General features: G+C 45.8%; 1 protein-coding gene across 22 annotated transcripts in view; it reads left to right on the top strand.

Annotated features, from left to right (window-relative positions):
• Positions 1-19,261, top strand: part of Dysf (dysferlin) — a 204,423-nt gene that overhangs the window by 2,187 nt on the left and 182,975 nt on the right. For 11 of the 22 annotated variants that reach the window (XM_074049937.1, XM_074049935.1, XM_074049943.1 and 8 more), the window contains exon 1: positions 9,766-9,997. The exons of 9 other annotated variants lie outside the window; for them this stretch is intronic. In XM_074049937.1, coding sequence (XP_073906038.1) covers positions 9,907-9,997 — 91 coding nt within the window. In that variant the 5' untranslated portion in view covers positions 9,766-9,906. Of the gene's footprint in view, positions 1-9,747; positions 9,998-19,261 lie in introns of those variants that run through there. 2 more of the 22 variants (XM_074049955.1, XM_074049956.1) reach the window with 1 other exon arrangement.

Raw genomic sequence — 19,261 nt, forward strand, 5'->3', positions numbered from 1 at the left:
GACTGAGCAAGGACACTATCTCTGGAGAGAGAAGATGAGGTCCCTGTGCATTAAGCCACTGCCTCCCACTCCAGCTCCTGCTCCAGTACCCCTTTCTTATGTACAGTCCTCCAAGCAGTGCAATGACCTGGCTTTGTGAACTGTGCACTCTGCAGCTGTGTGGTGCACAATATACACTCATCCACAGCAATCTCTGCTCTCAGGGGCTTTGTATCCTCTGGGGTCAGCCTGAACCAGATTTCCCTCCACCTTCCCTGACCACATTCCCCCCATCCCATGTATTCAGTACATTCTCCTCCTACCTCATCCCTGCACCTTAGGACAGATTCTGAACTCCAGTAGGAGAAAGGAAAGTCTGAGTAATGATTAGGAAGCACTTTCTAACCCCACAGGTACATTTCCCACAGGATGCACTGCTAGTGTGACTTCTTGCTTATCAACTTCAGCCCCAGGGGCTTGTCTGTAGAGTAGTCTTTCTTATCCTCCATTCTCACATTTACACATCACTGATGGAGCCCCCTCCCTGGTCCTCACCTGCCTGATGTCAGTCCACAGTTCTATTCTTTGGTCCTGCCTGGCTTCTCTGGTGGACTCCCCCTTCCTGGGAGTACCCCTTCACTCTAGAGAAGGGCAGAATATTGCCTGTGTCCATGATAAGCCCTTGCACCTGGGAAGGAGACTAGCTAGAATCCTGAATCACAGTCATCAATGTCACTACCAGGCAGTGGGGAATGCAGTGTTCCCCTCCTCCAGCCCCTGGCCACCTTCCACCTTCTGCATTGACCAAGCTCCTAAGCCATGCCCAAATTTGGCCTCTTTGAAGCATTCAAGCCTGCTCACCCTCCTTCTCCCAGCCAGGGTCAGATTGGTGAATGATTACACAGAAGTCTCTGGCTTGGGACACAAATGAACACAAACACCCTTCTGGGAAGACATTTTTCATCAGCTGGTCTGGATCTGGCTTCCTGGACTCTTTAGGCTTTTGTTCCTTAAAGCTCCTCTCTGGCTACATGGTTGTAAAAACTTAGAATGAACCTCACAGCTCCTTTGTGCAAGAATAAATGAATCCTCATGCTCACAGCAGCTCTGTGAGGTGAAAGGACGAGGATATTACTCTCCTTTACAGATGAGGATTTGGTCCAGAGAAGTTTAGGGGGCTGGCCAAGGTCCCACAGTGACCAAACTTATCTACTCCCCTTCAGTCCTCTCTGTTGTTCCCAGCATCCTTGGCTTATGAATAAGAAAGTGTTTTGGAGTGCATACCATGTGCTGCCCACACCCAGGGCAGGCTGTGCTGGGGCACCCAGCATAAGGCTGAGTCAAAGCAGGGGGAGTGCAGGGCTGTGGGGAGCACAGTCTAAGACAAATGACCAAAAAGTGGAGGACCCTGATTTTTTAAATAAGTCTTCATCACAAGGAAAGGAACATTCATTAAGTACAAGCCATTCCATTTTCAGATGCTGTTTCTTTAAGAGCCCACAGCAATCCTTTGAAAGAGCTTTGTTTAACTGGTACCGTGCTTAAAATGAGCCAGACACTGTTGTAAATAGAACATTTAACGTGAGTACATTACGTGCAAGTTAAAGTTGATCCCAGGCACTTCTGTACATTCACCCAAACCTCATTTAATCCTCCTAGAGAGCATATACGGTAGGAACTGTCACCACTCATTTTACAAGTAAGACAACTGAGGCATGAGGAGATTAAGTAACTTACCTAGGGTTATGTGCTGGTGAGTAGTGGAGTTGGAATTCAAGCTGAAGCCGTCTGGCTCTAGATACCCGTCTGCACCATCTTTAGTTGCTCTATAATCTCCCTCTGGTTTTAGCTCTGACATGTTAGAAACAAGCAATAAAAGGTGGAGGGGAAAGATTTGAACCAAGGCCTGGCTGAGACCCTGAAGCCTAATCTTGGTCTGTATGTTGACTTCTCTCACACCCTGTCCCATCACACGCATTGTCCTTACTGAGAGTCAGTCATTCAGACACAGACATCCTCAGAGGATTGCTGTCCTTCTGTATCACCCTCCCTGTGTCTGAGGAGCCCAATCAGACACTAGTTGGTCCAGTTTTTTCCTCCAGGCAGTGCCCTTGTCCCAGGCCAGCTCACAGGGCCTTAACAGACCTCTAGTGCCTGCTTAGGGTTTGATAAGCTGAGGCCAGGGTGATGAGTCATGTGGCCCTGAGGTAGACAGCCTTTGGTTGGTGTGGCAGGTACTCGGGAGCCTCTGGCAGGGGCAATGAAACTGTGGGCTTCAAGCTTAGTCATCATCTTTATGAAGTAAAAGTTGGATGTGGGGCTCAGGGATGCAGATAACTAGCTGACTGACTTGGTCACAACCCAGAGGCATAAAAACATCAAACAAGAGGGAGAGAAGGATGGTAACTGAGAGTTCTGGCTTTGGACCTAGACTGCTTGGGATCTTGAACTTGGCATTTCAATTTTGTCACTTCCCAGCTGTGTGTCTTTGGAAAAACCACTTAACTGCTCGGTGTCTCAGTTTCCTCATCTGTAAAGTGTTGATAGTAATAGTACCTGCTCAGGAGAGGTCATTGTAAAAGTTTGTCTTAGTCAGATAAAGCACTTTGAGTAGTGCCTGACCTGCAACATAGTTAACTATAATTATTATGTATAATTTTATGTATGTTTTATAATAATTATTATAACTAACTTATATTGTATATTTACTAAGAAATTGCACACATCTAAGAAGACTTTTACTATCTCATTTGCCTGATTAGTTCTATCATCAGCTCTGTTACTCCATCTACTGTCTTGCCAGGCTGGGTACAATAGTTAAGTGATTGGTGACTGTCACATCTACCTCCTGGGACCCTGGCTCTGACTCCTCTGGCTGCCTCTCCTGTAGCAGCCCTTGCTGAGATGAAGGCATTTGTCTGTGTATCTGATGGCCAACCAAAGTCCTCATAATCATTCCATACCTTTCTTTGGACACATATTCCCCTAGTGACCCCCTGTGGCACCCACAAGCCTCCTCAGTCCCTCTCCCAAGCCAAATGCACTCTCTTTCTTACTACCTGCCAGCTAGTGTCTTTCTACATTTGTTCCTTAGCAAGAAATGCGAGCATGGAGTGTGCTGAGGTCGATCATGTACCTATCTCCCAGCACTGTGCTGGAGGCACTAGTATTTTGTTTTATCGTTCAGACACCTCTTGATACCTCTTTAAAGTGCTATCCATAGAAATTGAAACAGATTCTGAAAGGTGGAGTCACATGCCTCAGGTCACATCAGAGGAAAAGGTGAACTAGGCCAGAGGTCATGATCATTTCCACTGTGGGCAGGCTTTTCCCTGAAGGTCACATGATCATGGCTGTAGCTGGAATCAGTAATGCACATGCAGTTGACATTCTGGTGGACACACAGGTGCCCTGTCAACCTCGACTGGCTGAATTGGAATATCTATGGGACACATATCCTTAAATGAATGTGAAGGGAGTGAGGAGGAGGACACATTGGGTCTTCCATACTTCTAGAAGATTTGGGGAATTAACAAATATGTCCTGAAGGAATCCTGTAAACTCATATGCAGAGCATTCCTTTCAAAGCTGATGTCATTGAGCAGAAAGTCAAGGTCTGTTTGCCTTGTGAACACCCTTAGTCTAGGCCTTGGGACAAAAAAACAAAGCTGCACATATTATTGGTAAAACATGGTCAAAGAAAGTGAGCTGGCCCAATGCCAGACTTCCATGATGATTAGGGAGGTAGGGCCATAATTAGGTGACAGAGAAAACATGAGTCACAAATTCATGTGCTTTGAGAGTTTGGCAGGTGGTGTAACTAAGATTAGGCCAGAGGGAAAACTATCTGTGCCTATGGGCAAGGGAGGGCAAGTGTGCACTCCTTGCCTCCCCAGCATTGTGAACAAGTGCCAGATGATCAGGACTAAGCCAAGATTTAGGGGCCCATTTCCTGAATTGTCTGATTTTTCAAATTGAAATTTATATTTAAAAAATCTCTTAATTAAGGCACAATTTTGTTATGAAGCATTGGATTGGTCCAAGACAGCACATCTGTAGGCTGGGGCCCCACAAGACACCAGTCACGGTCTCTGATGCACAGTATTTAATCCTGGAGGCCTCAGGCCAGTAACTTCTCCCTTGAGTTAATTCATTAGCACCTATCAGTTACCACATAGCAGGGACTAATGGAGTTTTATTACCTTCCCTTCATACCTCTATCAGCCCTGAAACATTGCAGCAAACATGAAACCTGAGCAAAAACTGGGCTTGGTATGTAGACTTAGTTTTAAAACAGATTCCATTTTTCTAGTACTCTGGCTCCTATGCTGACCCTCAACAGGCTGCCCTCACCCATAGCCTTAGGTGGAATGCACCCCTATTTGTAACAGAGCCCTAACAGGGCTATAAACATGATAGCCTCTCTCACTCATGTAATAATTGAGATGTAGGCTGGAAAGTTTCTGATCCATCAGGCTTTCCAGAACCCCTGATCCTACCTTGTTTCTCTACATGGAATCTCTTTTACAACATGGTCCACGATGACTCACCACCACTATCATATATTGGCTGGTGGAGATGAGGGCATGCCCTTTCTCTTTAAAGACACAACCAGGCAGTTACTTACATACCTTCTGTCCATTGGTCATCATTTGGTCTCATGGCCACATCTAGCTACAGCAGAAGTTGGGAAATGTAGTTTTTCTGTTTGAGTGGTCATATGCCAGGTAAAACTCTATGGGAAATGTCCATAGAAGAAGAGAACAGATATATAGAGGGCATAAATTGAGATGTCAGTTATACTCTCTGTTAGAGCTCTATTCCTGATACAAGTCCCCTTGGGAAGAAGCCCTATTGAGTTTCTAGGTCCCGGTTTGAAGTATGCAAGAGAACAGCTATCTGCTTAGGGAAAGTACTCAGCAATGAACAGAGGCCAAGCCAGGAAGCTGGAGGTTGGGATGGGAAACAGACCTTAGGATGTGTCCAGGACTCAGGTCACCAGCTGTTGCTTTTCTGGTTTGCAGAAGAGGTGTATAGAACCCTTATTTCTTGAATGCAAGCCAAGGGTTTGTTGAAGTCCCTCAGAATATTCCTCTGGAAATATTAGCTATTTCCCCTACAGATTACCAGCACTGACTCTGACGTATTGGAGCAGAGGTAGCATTAGGGTGTGGTGTGATGGTATGTGCTGCGATGGCGCAGGGGTGGGATGAGGGGCCACAAAGTCAGGAATTACTTACTGTAACCATTTTTTTTGAAAGAACATCGCAATATCCCCTAGAGGGCAGTACTGCCTTCCTTGAGGCCACTGGCTTAAACCCATTATGAAGTGGAACCCATATCAGTGAGCCATATGCAACATCTGCTACAGACCAGTCCTGAACTGCACACTGGCAATACCTGGGTCACTAAGACAACCTTGGCCTCTGTCCTCATTCACTGACTCCACAGTCTAGCTGGCCATTAAACAAGTAATTATGCTTATTTGCTAGAAGAATCCAACTTAGACTGGGGTCAGGGACTGTTTCCCTGGGGAAGAGATAGTTGAGCTTTGAGATTCCCAAGAATGAATGGCATGGTCCTGCAAAATGAGCAGAGAAGGCAGCTGCAGGCATAGGGAATAGCCACCTCAGAGCTGGAAGGGAGCAGGGCATGTTTTAGAGAGCCCTGCTTAGGGAGCTGAAGCTTAAGGGTCAAAAGGCTGAGTAGCCTTACCCTCTGGGCTGAGGAAAGGAATCTGGGCTTTATCATAAGAGCACAGAAGGCCCTTGGGCAGGGGAGTTCAGCATGCAGCAGCCTAATCATAGTAGTTTTAAGATCATCTGACTGCAATGTGGATAATAGACTGGATGTGGCTGGAATGACTGTGAGGTGGCCAGTTAGAAGACACTTGCAGTAACCTGGGCAGGAGAGTAGGGTGACAGTGTTACCAGAGGGTGGTCTCAGAAGACCCTGCTTGAGAAGATCTCAGGTCCTTGGCATCCTGAACAAAGAACTGGATGGAGACACACAGAGTGCCAAGTAGTAGCAGAGTTTTATTGAGACACAGAAAGAGTGAGTGAAAGCAGGAAAGTATACTCCCCAAGGAAGGGGAGGGAGTGGGCTCTGAACAAGGTGGCTTAAGATCAGCACCTGTAGCTCAAGAGTACTGATGCCTTGGCTTAGATGGGCATTTTTACATACTATAAGCAGTAAGCAAGGGGAGGAAATCTGGGTGGTACTTAGGAGATTCTTTTGATGAATTCATGAGCTATAATTAGGGACCCTGGTATGCATACCCCAGTTTGGGTCCAGATGAAAATGTTATTTCAAAAGGGTCATTTTGGGGGTGATTCTGGGTGGAGCTAGATCACCTGTTCCCCGTGAGATGATCTGAGAGGAGGCCTCCTGTTCCCATGACCTGGTTTGTGTACTTTCCCTGAATTTCTTGCCTCAGTAGGACTTGGTGGAGGCATTTAGAGCCTGTGGGTGCCTAGGTGATACCAAAGTTGTGGGTGTCAGGAAGGATGACTTAGGCTGCAAGTAACTGAAATCCTTGGTTCAAATATGCCTACACAATAAATAGCCTTAAAGTGATTGACTCACCTAAATGGCAAGTCAGAGACAGGATGAGTTCTGGGCATAAGCACCTCATAGCTCCACAATTTCACCCTGGACCCAAGCTGATTCCACTTTGCCCTCTGCTCTGCTGTCTTTGGTTATATGAGACATCCTAGGGCTGGTTAGAAATTGGATGTACATGCCTCCTTATTTAAATGAGTTGGTTCTCTGTTCATAGCATATAAACCTATGCCTTCAGCGGAACAACTTAGGATGCACACCCATTGCTAGATCAGTCACCATTGGTGGGAGATAGACTCAGATAGATCAAGGTCCACCCTGGATCTGGGGCTGGGTACCTGAACAGGCAGTGTTACTAGGGGCTAGATATGGGGAAGGAACCAAGTGTCTACCACATCTTGAGAGTGAGAAGGTAGATAGTTAGGAGGCAGCACAGAGGGTCCTTCCTGTTTCTCCTTCACCATGTCCCACACCAATGGGAACTGCTGGCTCCTTTATGGACTTTCTGCTCTTGAGAGCACTTCTCATAGTGCCCTTGTATGTGGTTGCTGCCATCTCTTGTCTTTACTCCCTGACATTGAGTGTCCTGAGGGCAGGACACTTATTCCTGGTTCAAGCAAGCCAGAGGTGACTAATAATGGGTCCATCAGTGCATTTAGAAAATATTTACATGCCAGGCATTGCTCCAGGTAGCTAAGGAGACAACAGTGAACAAAGCAAACAGAAATCCCTGACTTCTCGGAGCTGACATTCCAATGGGGACGACGATGGAAGAGAAATACAGCACATACATTTCCTTGTCATTGGTGGTAAAAAAAAAAAAACATGAAAGGGCGAAGTAAAGGGTTACAATTTGTAATTTTAAATTGACTGGCCATCAAAAGCTACTCCCATTGAGTGGAGGAGAGGGTCCAAGCAGCTACAGAAAGTTCTGGAGAAGGGATAACCTTGCATTCTCCCTCCTGTTCTCCTTCACCATGAAACATGAGGAATAAGCACTACAGTCAGAGGGAACAGCTAGCAAAGACTCTACATGGCATTGGCATGTCTGAGAAATAGCTGGAAGGCTAACCTCCTAGGGAGTGGTAGGGAAGAAGGGTAGGTGAGGCCAAGCAGGGCTTTAAATGTCTTTAAGGAGCTTGGGTTTTACTCTTGAATAAAAGGCATCAAAGGCCTTTGAGTGAAGGAGTGACACCCGGTGATACTGACTGGGTTAAGAATAGATGGGGAGTGGGAAGCAGGGATAAAGTGTAGAGCACCTGTCTAGTAAGTGCAAGGCCCTGAGTTTAAACCCCAGGACCACCAAAAAAAAAAAAAAGGAAATATGTCACTTTGGTTAACATACACACACATTCGCACACATGCATACACAAACACACACACACACACACACACACACTAATAAGAGGACATAAGGTCAAGAAGGTGCTTTATTAAGAGTAACATCGACTGGGTGTGGTGGCTTAAGCCTGTGATCCCAGCTACTTGAGAGGAAGAGATCAGGAGGATCAAGGTTCCAGGCCAGCCCAAGCAAAATATTAGCAAGATCCCTGTCTCAATCAACAAGCCTGGGATGGTGGTGCATACCTGTGATCCGAGCTACTCCAGATGCCATAGGTAGGAGTAGTAAATGGGGTCTGAGGCCAGCCCTGGGCAAAACAGCAAACAAAGAGTAACATCATGTCTGTTGATGGAATGATCCAATAGACACAGAAAACTTGGTAATGGGTTGGGGGGTCGGTGGGCAGGATTGCCAGAGCCTTGTCACTGAATGATGACAGGGTCAAGCCTGTCAAGCTCTGCCTAGGCGTCCCACTGGTCTCTTTTCATTCATAAGAACAGATGAGAAAGCAAAGGATTTTGGCGCAGATCCTGATGGAAGTAGAAGGGGCCTGGGAGTCTGAGGACCATTTCTGCTCAGTAAATAGGAAGCAAATTGAGGTTGGGGGTGAATGATGGGGTGCTGGATGTTTGGGGAGAGAGAAAAGTATAAAATAGCTGTCTAGCAAAGGAAACTGCTGAGACTTCGGAAGTATACAGCGTGGTCGCCTGCAGCAGTAGGGTCCACTTGAGCGACGAGTCATGACTCAGGACAGCTGTGTTAGTCTCCAACACATTTAGCAGTTAGGGTGCCGAAGCGGAGTAGGCAGAATTGGATTCGCCTGGGTTATTATAGTTTAGCCCTATGAAAATGCTGGTATTTCTTAAAGTAAGAAAGGGGGAAGGGAGTTGAGATTTTGTGCTAATAACTAGATAGGGAATTTAGGACGATAAGGAGGTTGGTTGTTGAGGACCTGAGAGGTGGAAGACAGTGCTCTGTCCCACTGCCTGCTGGGATGTTGGGATATGAACGTGAGAAGCCAGGGCCCTGTGGTCAAGAAGATCATAAGCTGGAAAGAAACCAGACAACAAACGGAAGTGCAACAAGGACTGCCAGGGCTCAAGACTGAAGCCATACGCATCTTTCCCCGCCGTGGGGATTAGGGGATTTAGAGATTGTTGCGGGTGGGGAACTGCAGGGAATAGAATGAGCAGCGGCTGGACCCTTGCGCCAGGGAACGCAATATGATTTGAGCACAGACCTCAGCCCGGGACACCGAGCGACCCTAGACTGCATAAAGAAAGCTCCCAGACGTGTTCTCTGGGGCTAGGTCCTCGGAAACTCTCCCGGCCCCAGGTTCCCGTTAGGTCAGAGCGGCATCCCGCACACAGCGGGAGTGGAAAGAACCAGGGGGCGAGCTTCGGGAACCGGGCGGGAGAGGAGACCAGCGTCGCGGAGGCCGGGGCTCCGGGCTCACGGCGCGGCCGCTATGCACACTCCTTCCCTGCTCGCTCCAACTTGCGGTTCCCGCAGACACGCTCGTGTTCCTGCAGCTGATCCCCCCACACTCCTCCCTGCACCCATTTCTCCCCGCCATGCACTCGCCAAGCGCACCGGCGTCTCGTGAAGTCTAGGCTTTTGGGCTCTGGAGGTGCAGAGGGATTCGCAGCCCTGCGTCAGCGCTGGGCAGGCAAACCGTGCGCCCCGAACCAGCTGCGCCTTTATTCCTGGACTGAGGTGAGGACCCTTTTGGCAAGGGACCAGCGCCTCACAGGCGCGACGACCCCTCGCGCCGCCCGGCCGCCCGCGGGTAGGGCGGATCTGGGCAGGGGCTGGAAAGGAGGATCCGCCCAGTGGGTGTCCGGTGTCCACCCAGCGGTCTCTCATCGGGCCTTGGCCACTCCTCGGTGGAGGCGCAGCGAAGGCGACAGCTCCCTTTTGGTGAGGCTGCCCGAGTGCCGATCGCTTGCCTGGTGGGTGTCTGGACCTGGTGCTCTTGTTCCCTCCCTGCCGGTGCGCCTGTGTGCGCCCGCGGCTGCGGAGCCATGCTGTGCTGCCTGCTGGTGAGGGCCAGCAACCTCCCCAGTGTGAAGAAGGACAGACGCAGCGACCCTGTCGCCAGCCTGACTTTCCGAGGTGAGAGCTCCGTGGCCGCCGCGCCCACGCTAGGGCGCCACCCGACTGCCTGCTCTGTGGCTCCCTCTGGGAAGCTAAATCCAACCCATGGCAGTTTTTCCTGTCAGCAGGGTCAGAAATCCCAAACAGCACAAATACCTCAGGGCTTTGGAAACTTGAAACTACCATAGTATGTTAGTAATTATCACTTTTCTAAACTGATACCCAGAAGGGAAAAAGTCAAAGCTCTTACCAGGTACTGGGCATAGGGCAGATTGGAAGATGGGTGCAGAAGGCAAAGAGCAATCAAGGCCATTTAACTGGGTATATGAACAGCAGGCTTTGAAAGTTGTGTCTAATCCATCCATCCATCCATCCATCCTGGTATAAAGATACAGAACACTGGCCATACTGAATCCACCATGTCTCAGCTAGGAGTAAGAGAATAGGATGGATAGGGTCTTGACCTAGGAAGTTTGAGGGTGTCTAAAATGTTTTTTCCAAATTGAAGGAGTTAAGCTCATATAATTGGTGCTTAGACTAGAGGGTCTCTCTCCTGTACTTCCTGACTCCCCAGGTCCTTTGGTTCTCCACTTCAAGCAGAGATTCCCATGGTCAGGGGTGTTTCAGGAGGGGAAAGGGAAGAGGAAGGATCTGTCAAAATTGAGAGAAGGAACAACAATAGCTGTGAGTCAGTACCCCAGTTCTGCAGAGAAAGATAAGTAAGGAAAGGAGAGTTTCCTCTTAGCTAGGAGCTATACTCTGTGGCTTTGTGGAATTAAAAAAATGTGTATTGTGGAAAATGGTCAAATGTAGGGGGGCCAGTGGCAGGGCTTTTCATGAAGGTGGAAAGCAGTGGGAACAGCAAGGAGGCTCTTTCGGTCTGACCCATTACCTCTATCATTTCTCCAAGTATCTCCCCACCTCAGGTAATAACAATGGTAGATGAAAGAAACAACTTGGCAAGGTGAGCTCTAGGTGTAGTTTTCATTCTTTGTTATGGGACTATTTACATCTATTACTCTTTTTGAAAGACACAATTTGAAACGTGTTAGATAATGTTACCATTTTCATTGATCGGTGTCTTGCTAGGATGTTCACCATGCAAGGATTTGAAGACAGGCTCCTTAATTCTCTGGGTCAGATGCCACCTGGGCTTTTGCTGTATAGGAATTATGGGCTGGAGTGTGGCTTACTGGTAGAGCACTTGTCTAGCATGTGTGAGCTGTGGGTTCCATCCTCAGCACTGGAAAGAAAATGGAGAAGGAAGAAAAGAAGGAGGAGGGGGAAGAGAGGAAAAAGGAGGAGGAGCAGGAAGAGGAGAAGAAAAAGAAAGAAAATAGAAGAGAAGAAATGGTGGCGCCATTGTGATCAGGAAAAGAAATACCTTAAGGACATTGAACCCCTGGGATCACATCATCTTAGAATTCCTGGATACTTTGAAACTCCTCTGGGCCTGTTCCTAGCTCTTTCTCTGGTTCTGCAGCAGTCCCATGGTGGTCTCACAGTGACATCCCATTCTCCAGATAAGGAATTTGAAAGCTGGGCAAGTTACATGAGGTGTCAATGGTCATGGCAGAGAACAACCAGTGCTGTGAGTAGGCACTGCTCTTGAGTCAGGCAGATGATCAGATTTATTGAGGCCCCTCTTGGCTGTTGCACTGGCCCAGATACCCTAAGGACATGTACCCACTGTCCTTCTCATACTCTGTATTTCCACGCTTTACAAAGCCTAACTATTTATTTGCACTAATGATTCCATAGGAAAACAAACATAATAGAACGTAGCTCTGACTGAAGCATGTTCCTCTTTCAAAGCCCAGCTACATTACCACCTTTTCCAGGAAGACAGCCAGGATTCCCTTGACTGTCATTAGTCTCCTCTCTGGAAAAACAGTACATTTCAAGTCTACTAGCACACTCATCCCAGCCGGCCTGTGTTCAATGCTGAGCTTCATACTTAACACACCAGGAGTCCTTGAGAACAGCAACCCATCTTGTTCATTCATTGGTATGTCCCAGTGCTGAACACAAGAAGGCACTTGGCAGAGTTTGTGCCTTTTCTGGCCCAGTGTCTAGACATTCTCTAGATGTGCCCAGAAGCTTTGCATCACTATACCTGACATCACCTGGATATTGTGTTTGCGAAACAGACTCCAGAGGTATCCCTCTGATCTGGTAGGTCTGGGAGGTGTCCGAAGAATCAGCATTCAACATATACTTGATATAGGCCACTATAAAACCACACTGAGAAAAATTGATTGGAGATGCTGTGACAGGTGAAATTAATGTGCTTGCCCACAGTACATTCACCACAATGGAGCCTGGGCCTGAGTGGATGCTGAGGAAGGAAAGCCATTAGAATCAGATCCAGAACTGACAAAGTGCCCTCGCTGGGGGAAGGGGATACTCCACACTGCTGCACACCAGGATGGTGTAGGGAACTTTAAGAAAGTCCATTTCCAGCCTACTATGTCTAACTCTTGGGGAGCTAATTTCTGAAGGTTTCCCAGTATTTAGAAAGAAAGCACAATCGGGGCTGAAAAGCACTGAGCCCACCCCTCTCTGGCACAAGGGGGCCAGTGGCATCCTTGCAGAGAAACCAGCCTGCCCTATGTGCTTGGTTCCAACACGTAGCTCGAAATGTATGGGCCTGGGCTGGCCTTGTTTCCCTTGCAGTTGTTCCTGGGCATTCCGGCCACAGATGAAATTTCAAGACCTGCCTCCCAAAATAGACTGTGAGCTCTGGGAGGCTAGTTGCTGAGGCCACTTTCTGCCTTCCCCATCTAAGGACCTCAGGGTAGAAGCTATTAATGAATGCTGGTTATGTCTTTGTTCTTGTACTCATTAATAATTAGTTAACTAAAAATGCCAGAAAGTAACTGGGCTGTGGTAGACCTTTCTGATGGATCATATTGTGTGAATTTTGTGTGAACAAGGAGCTTAAGCTGCATTTTCTATAGCCTTTGATAATCTATAAGATAATCTTCCACCCCAACCATTTCCATCCTGTAATGCAAGTATTTATATCCTTTATTCACACATTTAGTTCACTGGACAAATATTTATTGCGCACCTCCTATATGCCTGATGCTGTTCTAGAGGCTGAGGATTCATCCAAGGACAAAACCAGATCCCTGGTGCTTTGGAGCTCAAATGTTTTATTTCCTTGAAGGCCAGACCTGCTGTGTCCCCTGTGTGGTGAATTCCTGCCCTGGTTCCCCAAACACCCAGCCAGGAACCCAAGGGTCATAACTCACCTTCCCCCACCCTCATCCCTTCATCCTTTGGGTCCTCTCTGTTTCCCCTCCCCTCTCTCTAATGAGCTGAGCCTGGGGGTCTCTTCCAGAACCATATTTCCTTAGCGAACATTCCTGCCTCACTTGTCAGGGAAGGTGGGCTGTGGGAACATGGGCGTCTTTGAACCTGGCTTTTGAAACACTGGAAGTAACTGAATACATTGAAAATAGCCTTCCGTTTTCTTTTTATAAACATAGTATGTGCTCACTGTGAAATGACAAATTAAAGAAAGGCATGAGGCAAAAAATAAAATAGACCCTAAACTCTGCCACTTAAATTAATCCATTAATGATTTGTCTGATTTCCTTCAACATGCTTTTGTCTTAAAAAATTACACAAAAGTACATGAACTATAAATGTATTTGTGAAACACACTGGCTCTCAATAGGAGTGATTTTGTTCCTCAGGGGGCATTTGGCAGTGTTGGAGATGGCTTGGGAAACTGGGGAAGTGGTTGGCTACTTGCGTCCAGTAGGTAGAGGCCAGGATGCTGCTAACAAGCCCACACCACACAGGCCAGGCTCCCCAGCACCCACAACAAAGATTTATTTGGCTCAAAATATTAATAGAGCCGAGGTGGAGAAGCCCTGCTTTAATGAATAAATGGTGGAGGGAATACCCAAGTAATATCATGCAGGTCAGGGTGATAGCTCTGCACTCCACCACAATTCCCCAGGCTCCTTGCCTTCCTTTCTGGAGGCAGTCTCATTCCAGATCCGCCCCTCCCCCCCAATATTTTTGCATATTTGCTTTTTTTTTGTTGTTAAAAAAATAAGCCAGGGACATTTTTCTATGCCAGTCAGTATTCTTCCACATACATTTAAAAATGTCTGCAGAGTATTTTATTGTATGGATGCGCCACAACTAATTTACTTAATACCTTATTTATGAATATTTAGATTATATCATACTTCATATTTACATCCAATTCTTAAATGATATTGTCACTGTGAGGAATATCCTGGTGACTAATTTATTTAACTCTGCTTTAGGTAGATGCCAGAAATGGAGCTGCTGTGTCTGAGGTTGCAGATTTATCAAAGGCATTTCCCAGATGCTCTTCTGAAAGTCTGTACTAACTTTATGCTCCTCCTGGCCAAGTGTGAGGGCTTATTTTCTTAAGATCATGCAAACCCTCAACAGTTTTTAAAAGTTCAAATAGTATTTGTGGCATTGAAACATTACCTATTAGTATTTATTTCTTACTGAATTCCTTTTTGATTTGCCCATTAGGGGAAGGGTAGTGTTAGCTTTCTTAGTTGCAAGTGCTCTTTATATATTCAGAATAATAACATTTTGTCATAGATGTTTTCAAGTCTCTCTCAGTTGATTTTGTTTCTTTTATTGACAACAACAACAAAAAACTTGTATAGAAATATCTTCCACAATTCTAGTTGGCCTTTCGAGTTTAAAAACTACCACTTTCAGAGTGTATTGTACTTTATTCCACAGATCTGGGGTGTTGCTCAGTGGTAGAGGGATGGGATTTAGAAAGATGGGGATGGAGAGTGCCTGAGGGAGAAAAGAGCAGTGCTCAGCTAGTGATGAGGGGAGTGACAGTCACCTAGGTCTTGGGGTACACAGGCTTGAGTCTACAGATGGAAGGCAGGTATCAACAATCAGTGTAGTCACCCTTCTATGTCAAAAAGCAAACCAGACCACCCTCAGCAGGAACCAGGCCCGTGGTTTCTCCTTTCAGTTGCTGCTGCTTTCTGGTTGAATTCCTATCACTTTCTTTGTCTTGTGGTTACTCTAACAGCAGTGTCAAGAGGGCAACCCCTCAATAAACGTTTGTGGGATGGTTGAGAGGCTGCCTTGAGGCTGCTTGCAGGGTCTAGAGGCCCCCTGCAGCTTCTGAACAAAAGTCCCAAGGGCAGAGTATCTGCCTGCCCCACCCCCATCTTCTCTCCTGCTCTCTTTCTAGGTGGGGTACCAGCAGCCACCCATATGATCTCTCAGAATTTCAAACTCATCCTCTGCCCAGCTCCCATTCTGAAACTGGCCAGTAGACCCCAAGTCCCACTGCCTGTGTCCTCACCACCTCTTGTCTGGACTTTAAAAGAATTTGTGATAAAGAGGCTGGAGATGTGGCTCAGTAGCATAGTACTTTCATGTCAGAGGCCCAGGACTGCAAAGAAAAAAAATACAATCCTTCAAAAAATTTGCGATAAAATACATATACAAAATGTACCAACTTAACCATTTTAAGTAGACAGTTCAGTGGTATCAAATACATTATGGATCTGGGGGTATAGCTCAGTGTAGAGCATGTGCTTAGCATGTGTGAGACCCTGGGTTCAATTTCCAGCACCCCTTCCCAAAAAAAGTCCCAAACCGCACAGAAACAGAACCCCAAAACCACCAACAAAGCAAGCAAACAAAACCCCCATTCAGACTGTTATGCAGCCATCACCACCATCGGCCTCCAGAGCTCTTCATCTTCCCCCACGGAAACTTGGTACCCATCAAACACTAACTCCCCATCCCTGCTTCCCCCAGCCCTGACAACCACCACCTTACCCATCTCTGTGATTTTGGCTCCAGGTACCTTATATACATGGAATCCAGTCTTGAGGAACAACTAGGCTTTAGCACATTCTTCACAGATGCCTGCTGGCCCCTCATTCTGTAGAGCAGTCTGTGGAGAGGGTGTGGCCTTTCTCTCTATCCCACCATGAGCTGTGAGCGCTCCAGTCTGTTAAATGCGTACATGTCCCACCCAAGGTTAAAATTAATTATCAGGCATAGTACAGGGTTAAATCTGTGATGAAGACGGAACTATTTTCCTAACAATTTCCTGATTAGCGATTGTGTCTTCTCTTTCTTGGGTGTCTATAAATCATGTGATGTCCTGGGTTAATGTTTCCTTTCTTTCTTTGTTCCTTTTTGGGGCTATAGTGTCATCAGTGATCTCTCCCTAATGTTATCCAGAGGGTCCCAGAGTTGGCTCTTCTCACCAGGGCTTAGCGAATTCTCATTGAGGGTTTTTGTTCTCCTCATCTTCAGAGAAGGCAAAAATTAGAAATAGTTAAAAGATTCTTAGCCCAGGGCTTGACATGTAGATTGCTTAATTATGCTAGCTGAGAGCACCAGGAAATGAGTTTCCAAGTGGACATCTCAAGAGAGACTGCATATGGAATTTTCCATGTTACTACTGGAGGTCACAGGAAGCCAATTTTTGATAGGGGAGGGGAAATGAACACTTCGCTTGCATCTCTGTCCTTGAAACAACTCTACTGCAGTCACTCTTATTATTAAGTTTACTGCCAGGGGAAGCCAAAGCCTAGAAAGGTAATGAGTTCTACCTAAGCCCTCTTAGTAATGATTACTATTGAGTGACTTCCAGGTCAGGTTTCCAGCTCCCGCTGGAGTCCCAGCAACATGCCTACAAGAGGTTTCAGAGTGGTCCAGTCAGGATAGGTCAAGACCCCTTCCAGGACATCTCCCTGTCCTACTGTACTTCCTTCCATCCCTCCATCCACTGACACAGAGACGTACTGGTAAGGAAGTCTTATGATGTTCCCTCAGAGCAGTGCTATTCCTTGATAAGGGGATAGAATTTGCAGCCAACTTTGGAAAGAAAAGGGTCCATTCATTCAGCACCCAATTACTGGACATCTTACTATGTTGCTAACATGAGGGAGGCATGGTGCCTGTCCTTTGAAACTCTCAGCCGATTACTGGGACCAAAATAGAAATACTTACCCAGCTGTCCAATGCATGAGATCCCAGCTAGCTTGGGGAGCACCGTCTCTGGGAGAGTCAGGGATGGTCATCCAAGGAGAGACAACTGAGCTGGGTATTGGAGAGTCAGTAGACCTTCCCTGAATGCATTGGAGTGGGGCACAGAGGGGAGGGCAAGAGAAGTGAATTTGCATTTGATGAGTCTGCTGGGTGCTGGACACCTCACATACCGATCTTGTTTAATTTTCAGAATTCCTTGTGGAGGCATTATGACCTTACTGAGGAAACTGAGGCTGCAATGTTAGGTGAATTTCCCAAGGCTCTTTGAGCAGGTCAGCAAAGTCAAAACTCTCTTCATAACACTAAGAGCTATTTGCCTTTTTCACTGTGTTGACATTTGCACTAATGTGCACACGGCAATGGAAGGTCAAACTGTTAGTGCCTTGACACTCATCGAAAACTAAGCACCAAATTTTGCTGGTTGTAGTCTTTATATTCCAGGTACTCACAGTTGTTGTTTTTTTTTAAGCCAGTTTCACTTAAGAATATCCTTAATAAACTTGGTATGGTTGCTCAAACCTATAATCCCACCTACTGAGGAGTTGATGATTAGGAGGATCGCAGTTCAATGCCAGCCTGGGCAAACATTCATGAGCTCCCCATTTCAACCAATAACTGGGCATGGTGACACATGCTTCCTATCCCAGCTGTGCAAGAAGTGTAATAACTAGGAGGGTCTTGGTCCAGGTTGACCCATTTAGTTATTCCAGACCATACCTGGGAAAATAACTAACCAAAAAGGGCTCACAGTTGTGGGCTCAAGTGGCAGAACGCCTACCTAGCAAGGATAAGGCCTTGAGTTCAATTCACCAGTGTTTCAAAAATAAAACTCCAGCTTGCGTTGGTGGTATAGTGGTGAGCATAGCTGCCTTCCAAAAATAAAACTCCAAAACAAACATAAAAACAGAATGCCCTTGATGGAGCAAAAAATTTATTAATATACTTTTTTTTTTGCAGTACTGGGGCTTGAACTCAGGGCCTTCACCTTGAACCACTCCACCAGCCCTATTTTTGTGAAGGGTTTTTGAGACAGGGTCTCTCAAACTGCTTGCCCAGGCTGCCTTCTGAATAGCTAGGATTACAGGTGTGAGTCACCGGCGCCTGGCTATTTTGTGAGAGGGAGTGGGACATATGCTCAGAGCACTTCTGTTGCTAATGAAAAACAGTAACTGTTGAAAGGAAAGGCACTGTGTGTCTACTTGGATTACAAGCTGAACTAGCCACTGGTTGGTTGGTTGGGGTGTTCACAAAAGACCATTTTTTGCTGAAAGAATGACTGGCAAACCATTATTATTTAGATTTGAGGATTTGGCAGATATTTTCTTGAAAATTAACAAGTGACCCTTCAAGAAAAATGGCTAATATTCATTTGTGGCCAGTCATAAAGTTTGAGCTTTCAAGCAAAAATGGGAATTTTAGAAAACTTGTATCTTCTAGTTTCCCAGTAGATAGACTTCTCTGATAAGACTGATGGTGATACTAATGAATGTGATTTTTTTTGATGTCGTGTACTAAAATGCGCCAACATTTGGAAGAGCTACATAATTTGTTGAACAAAAAGTTTCCAAACAACCAATGCAGTTCTTACAGAATCATGAATGGGATTCAAAGTATAATACAGAATGCATAATGTTAATGTAACAGAGTACAAAATGTTCATTGGTTAAGTTTTAGATAACACATTGACACTTACCTTTAAGAAGTTTAAGACAAAGGAAAAACACCCCTTTCCCCCCCAAAAATTTAAGACATACGACTTGTTGTGTTTAGATGGGATTTCAAAGAATATTTACAATTACCTAAAAAAGTAATGGGGCATTAAAATATGCCCCATTTTCCAATTAAATATCTGACTGGATTTTCTTCATAGGTATCATCAACCAATGGGAAGTATGTTAACAGATTGAATAAAGAAATAAATATGATAATTCCAGTCAAGCATTAAAGAGATTTGTAAAAATGCAAAAGAGTGCCACTTTCCTTTTTCATTGGTTTTGGAAGTTAGTTATTTTTCATAGATAAATGTCCTTATGTTAACCTGTATTGAGTTTCTTATTATTTTAAATTAATTACTAAATATATATTTCAAATATCTCAGTTTTAATTTAATTTTTTTAACCCCACACCACATCACTTAGAAATGGAAAAGCCTGTTTCTTAATTTTTAATGTGATAAAATTTGATAGGCAAAAGTCACCTAGATAAAACCTCTTTGGGGTCCACAATAATTTTGAATACTGA

The sequence above is a fragment of the Castor canadensis genome, chromosome 12, assembly GCF_047511655.1.
Source record: "Castor canadensis chromosome 12, mCasCan1.hap1v2, whole genome shotgun sequence".
In the NCBI taxonomy this organism is placed as follows: domain Eukaryota; kingdom Metazoa; phylum Chordata; class Mammalia; order Rodentia; family Castoridae; genus Castor; species Castor canadensis.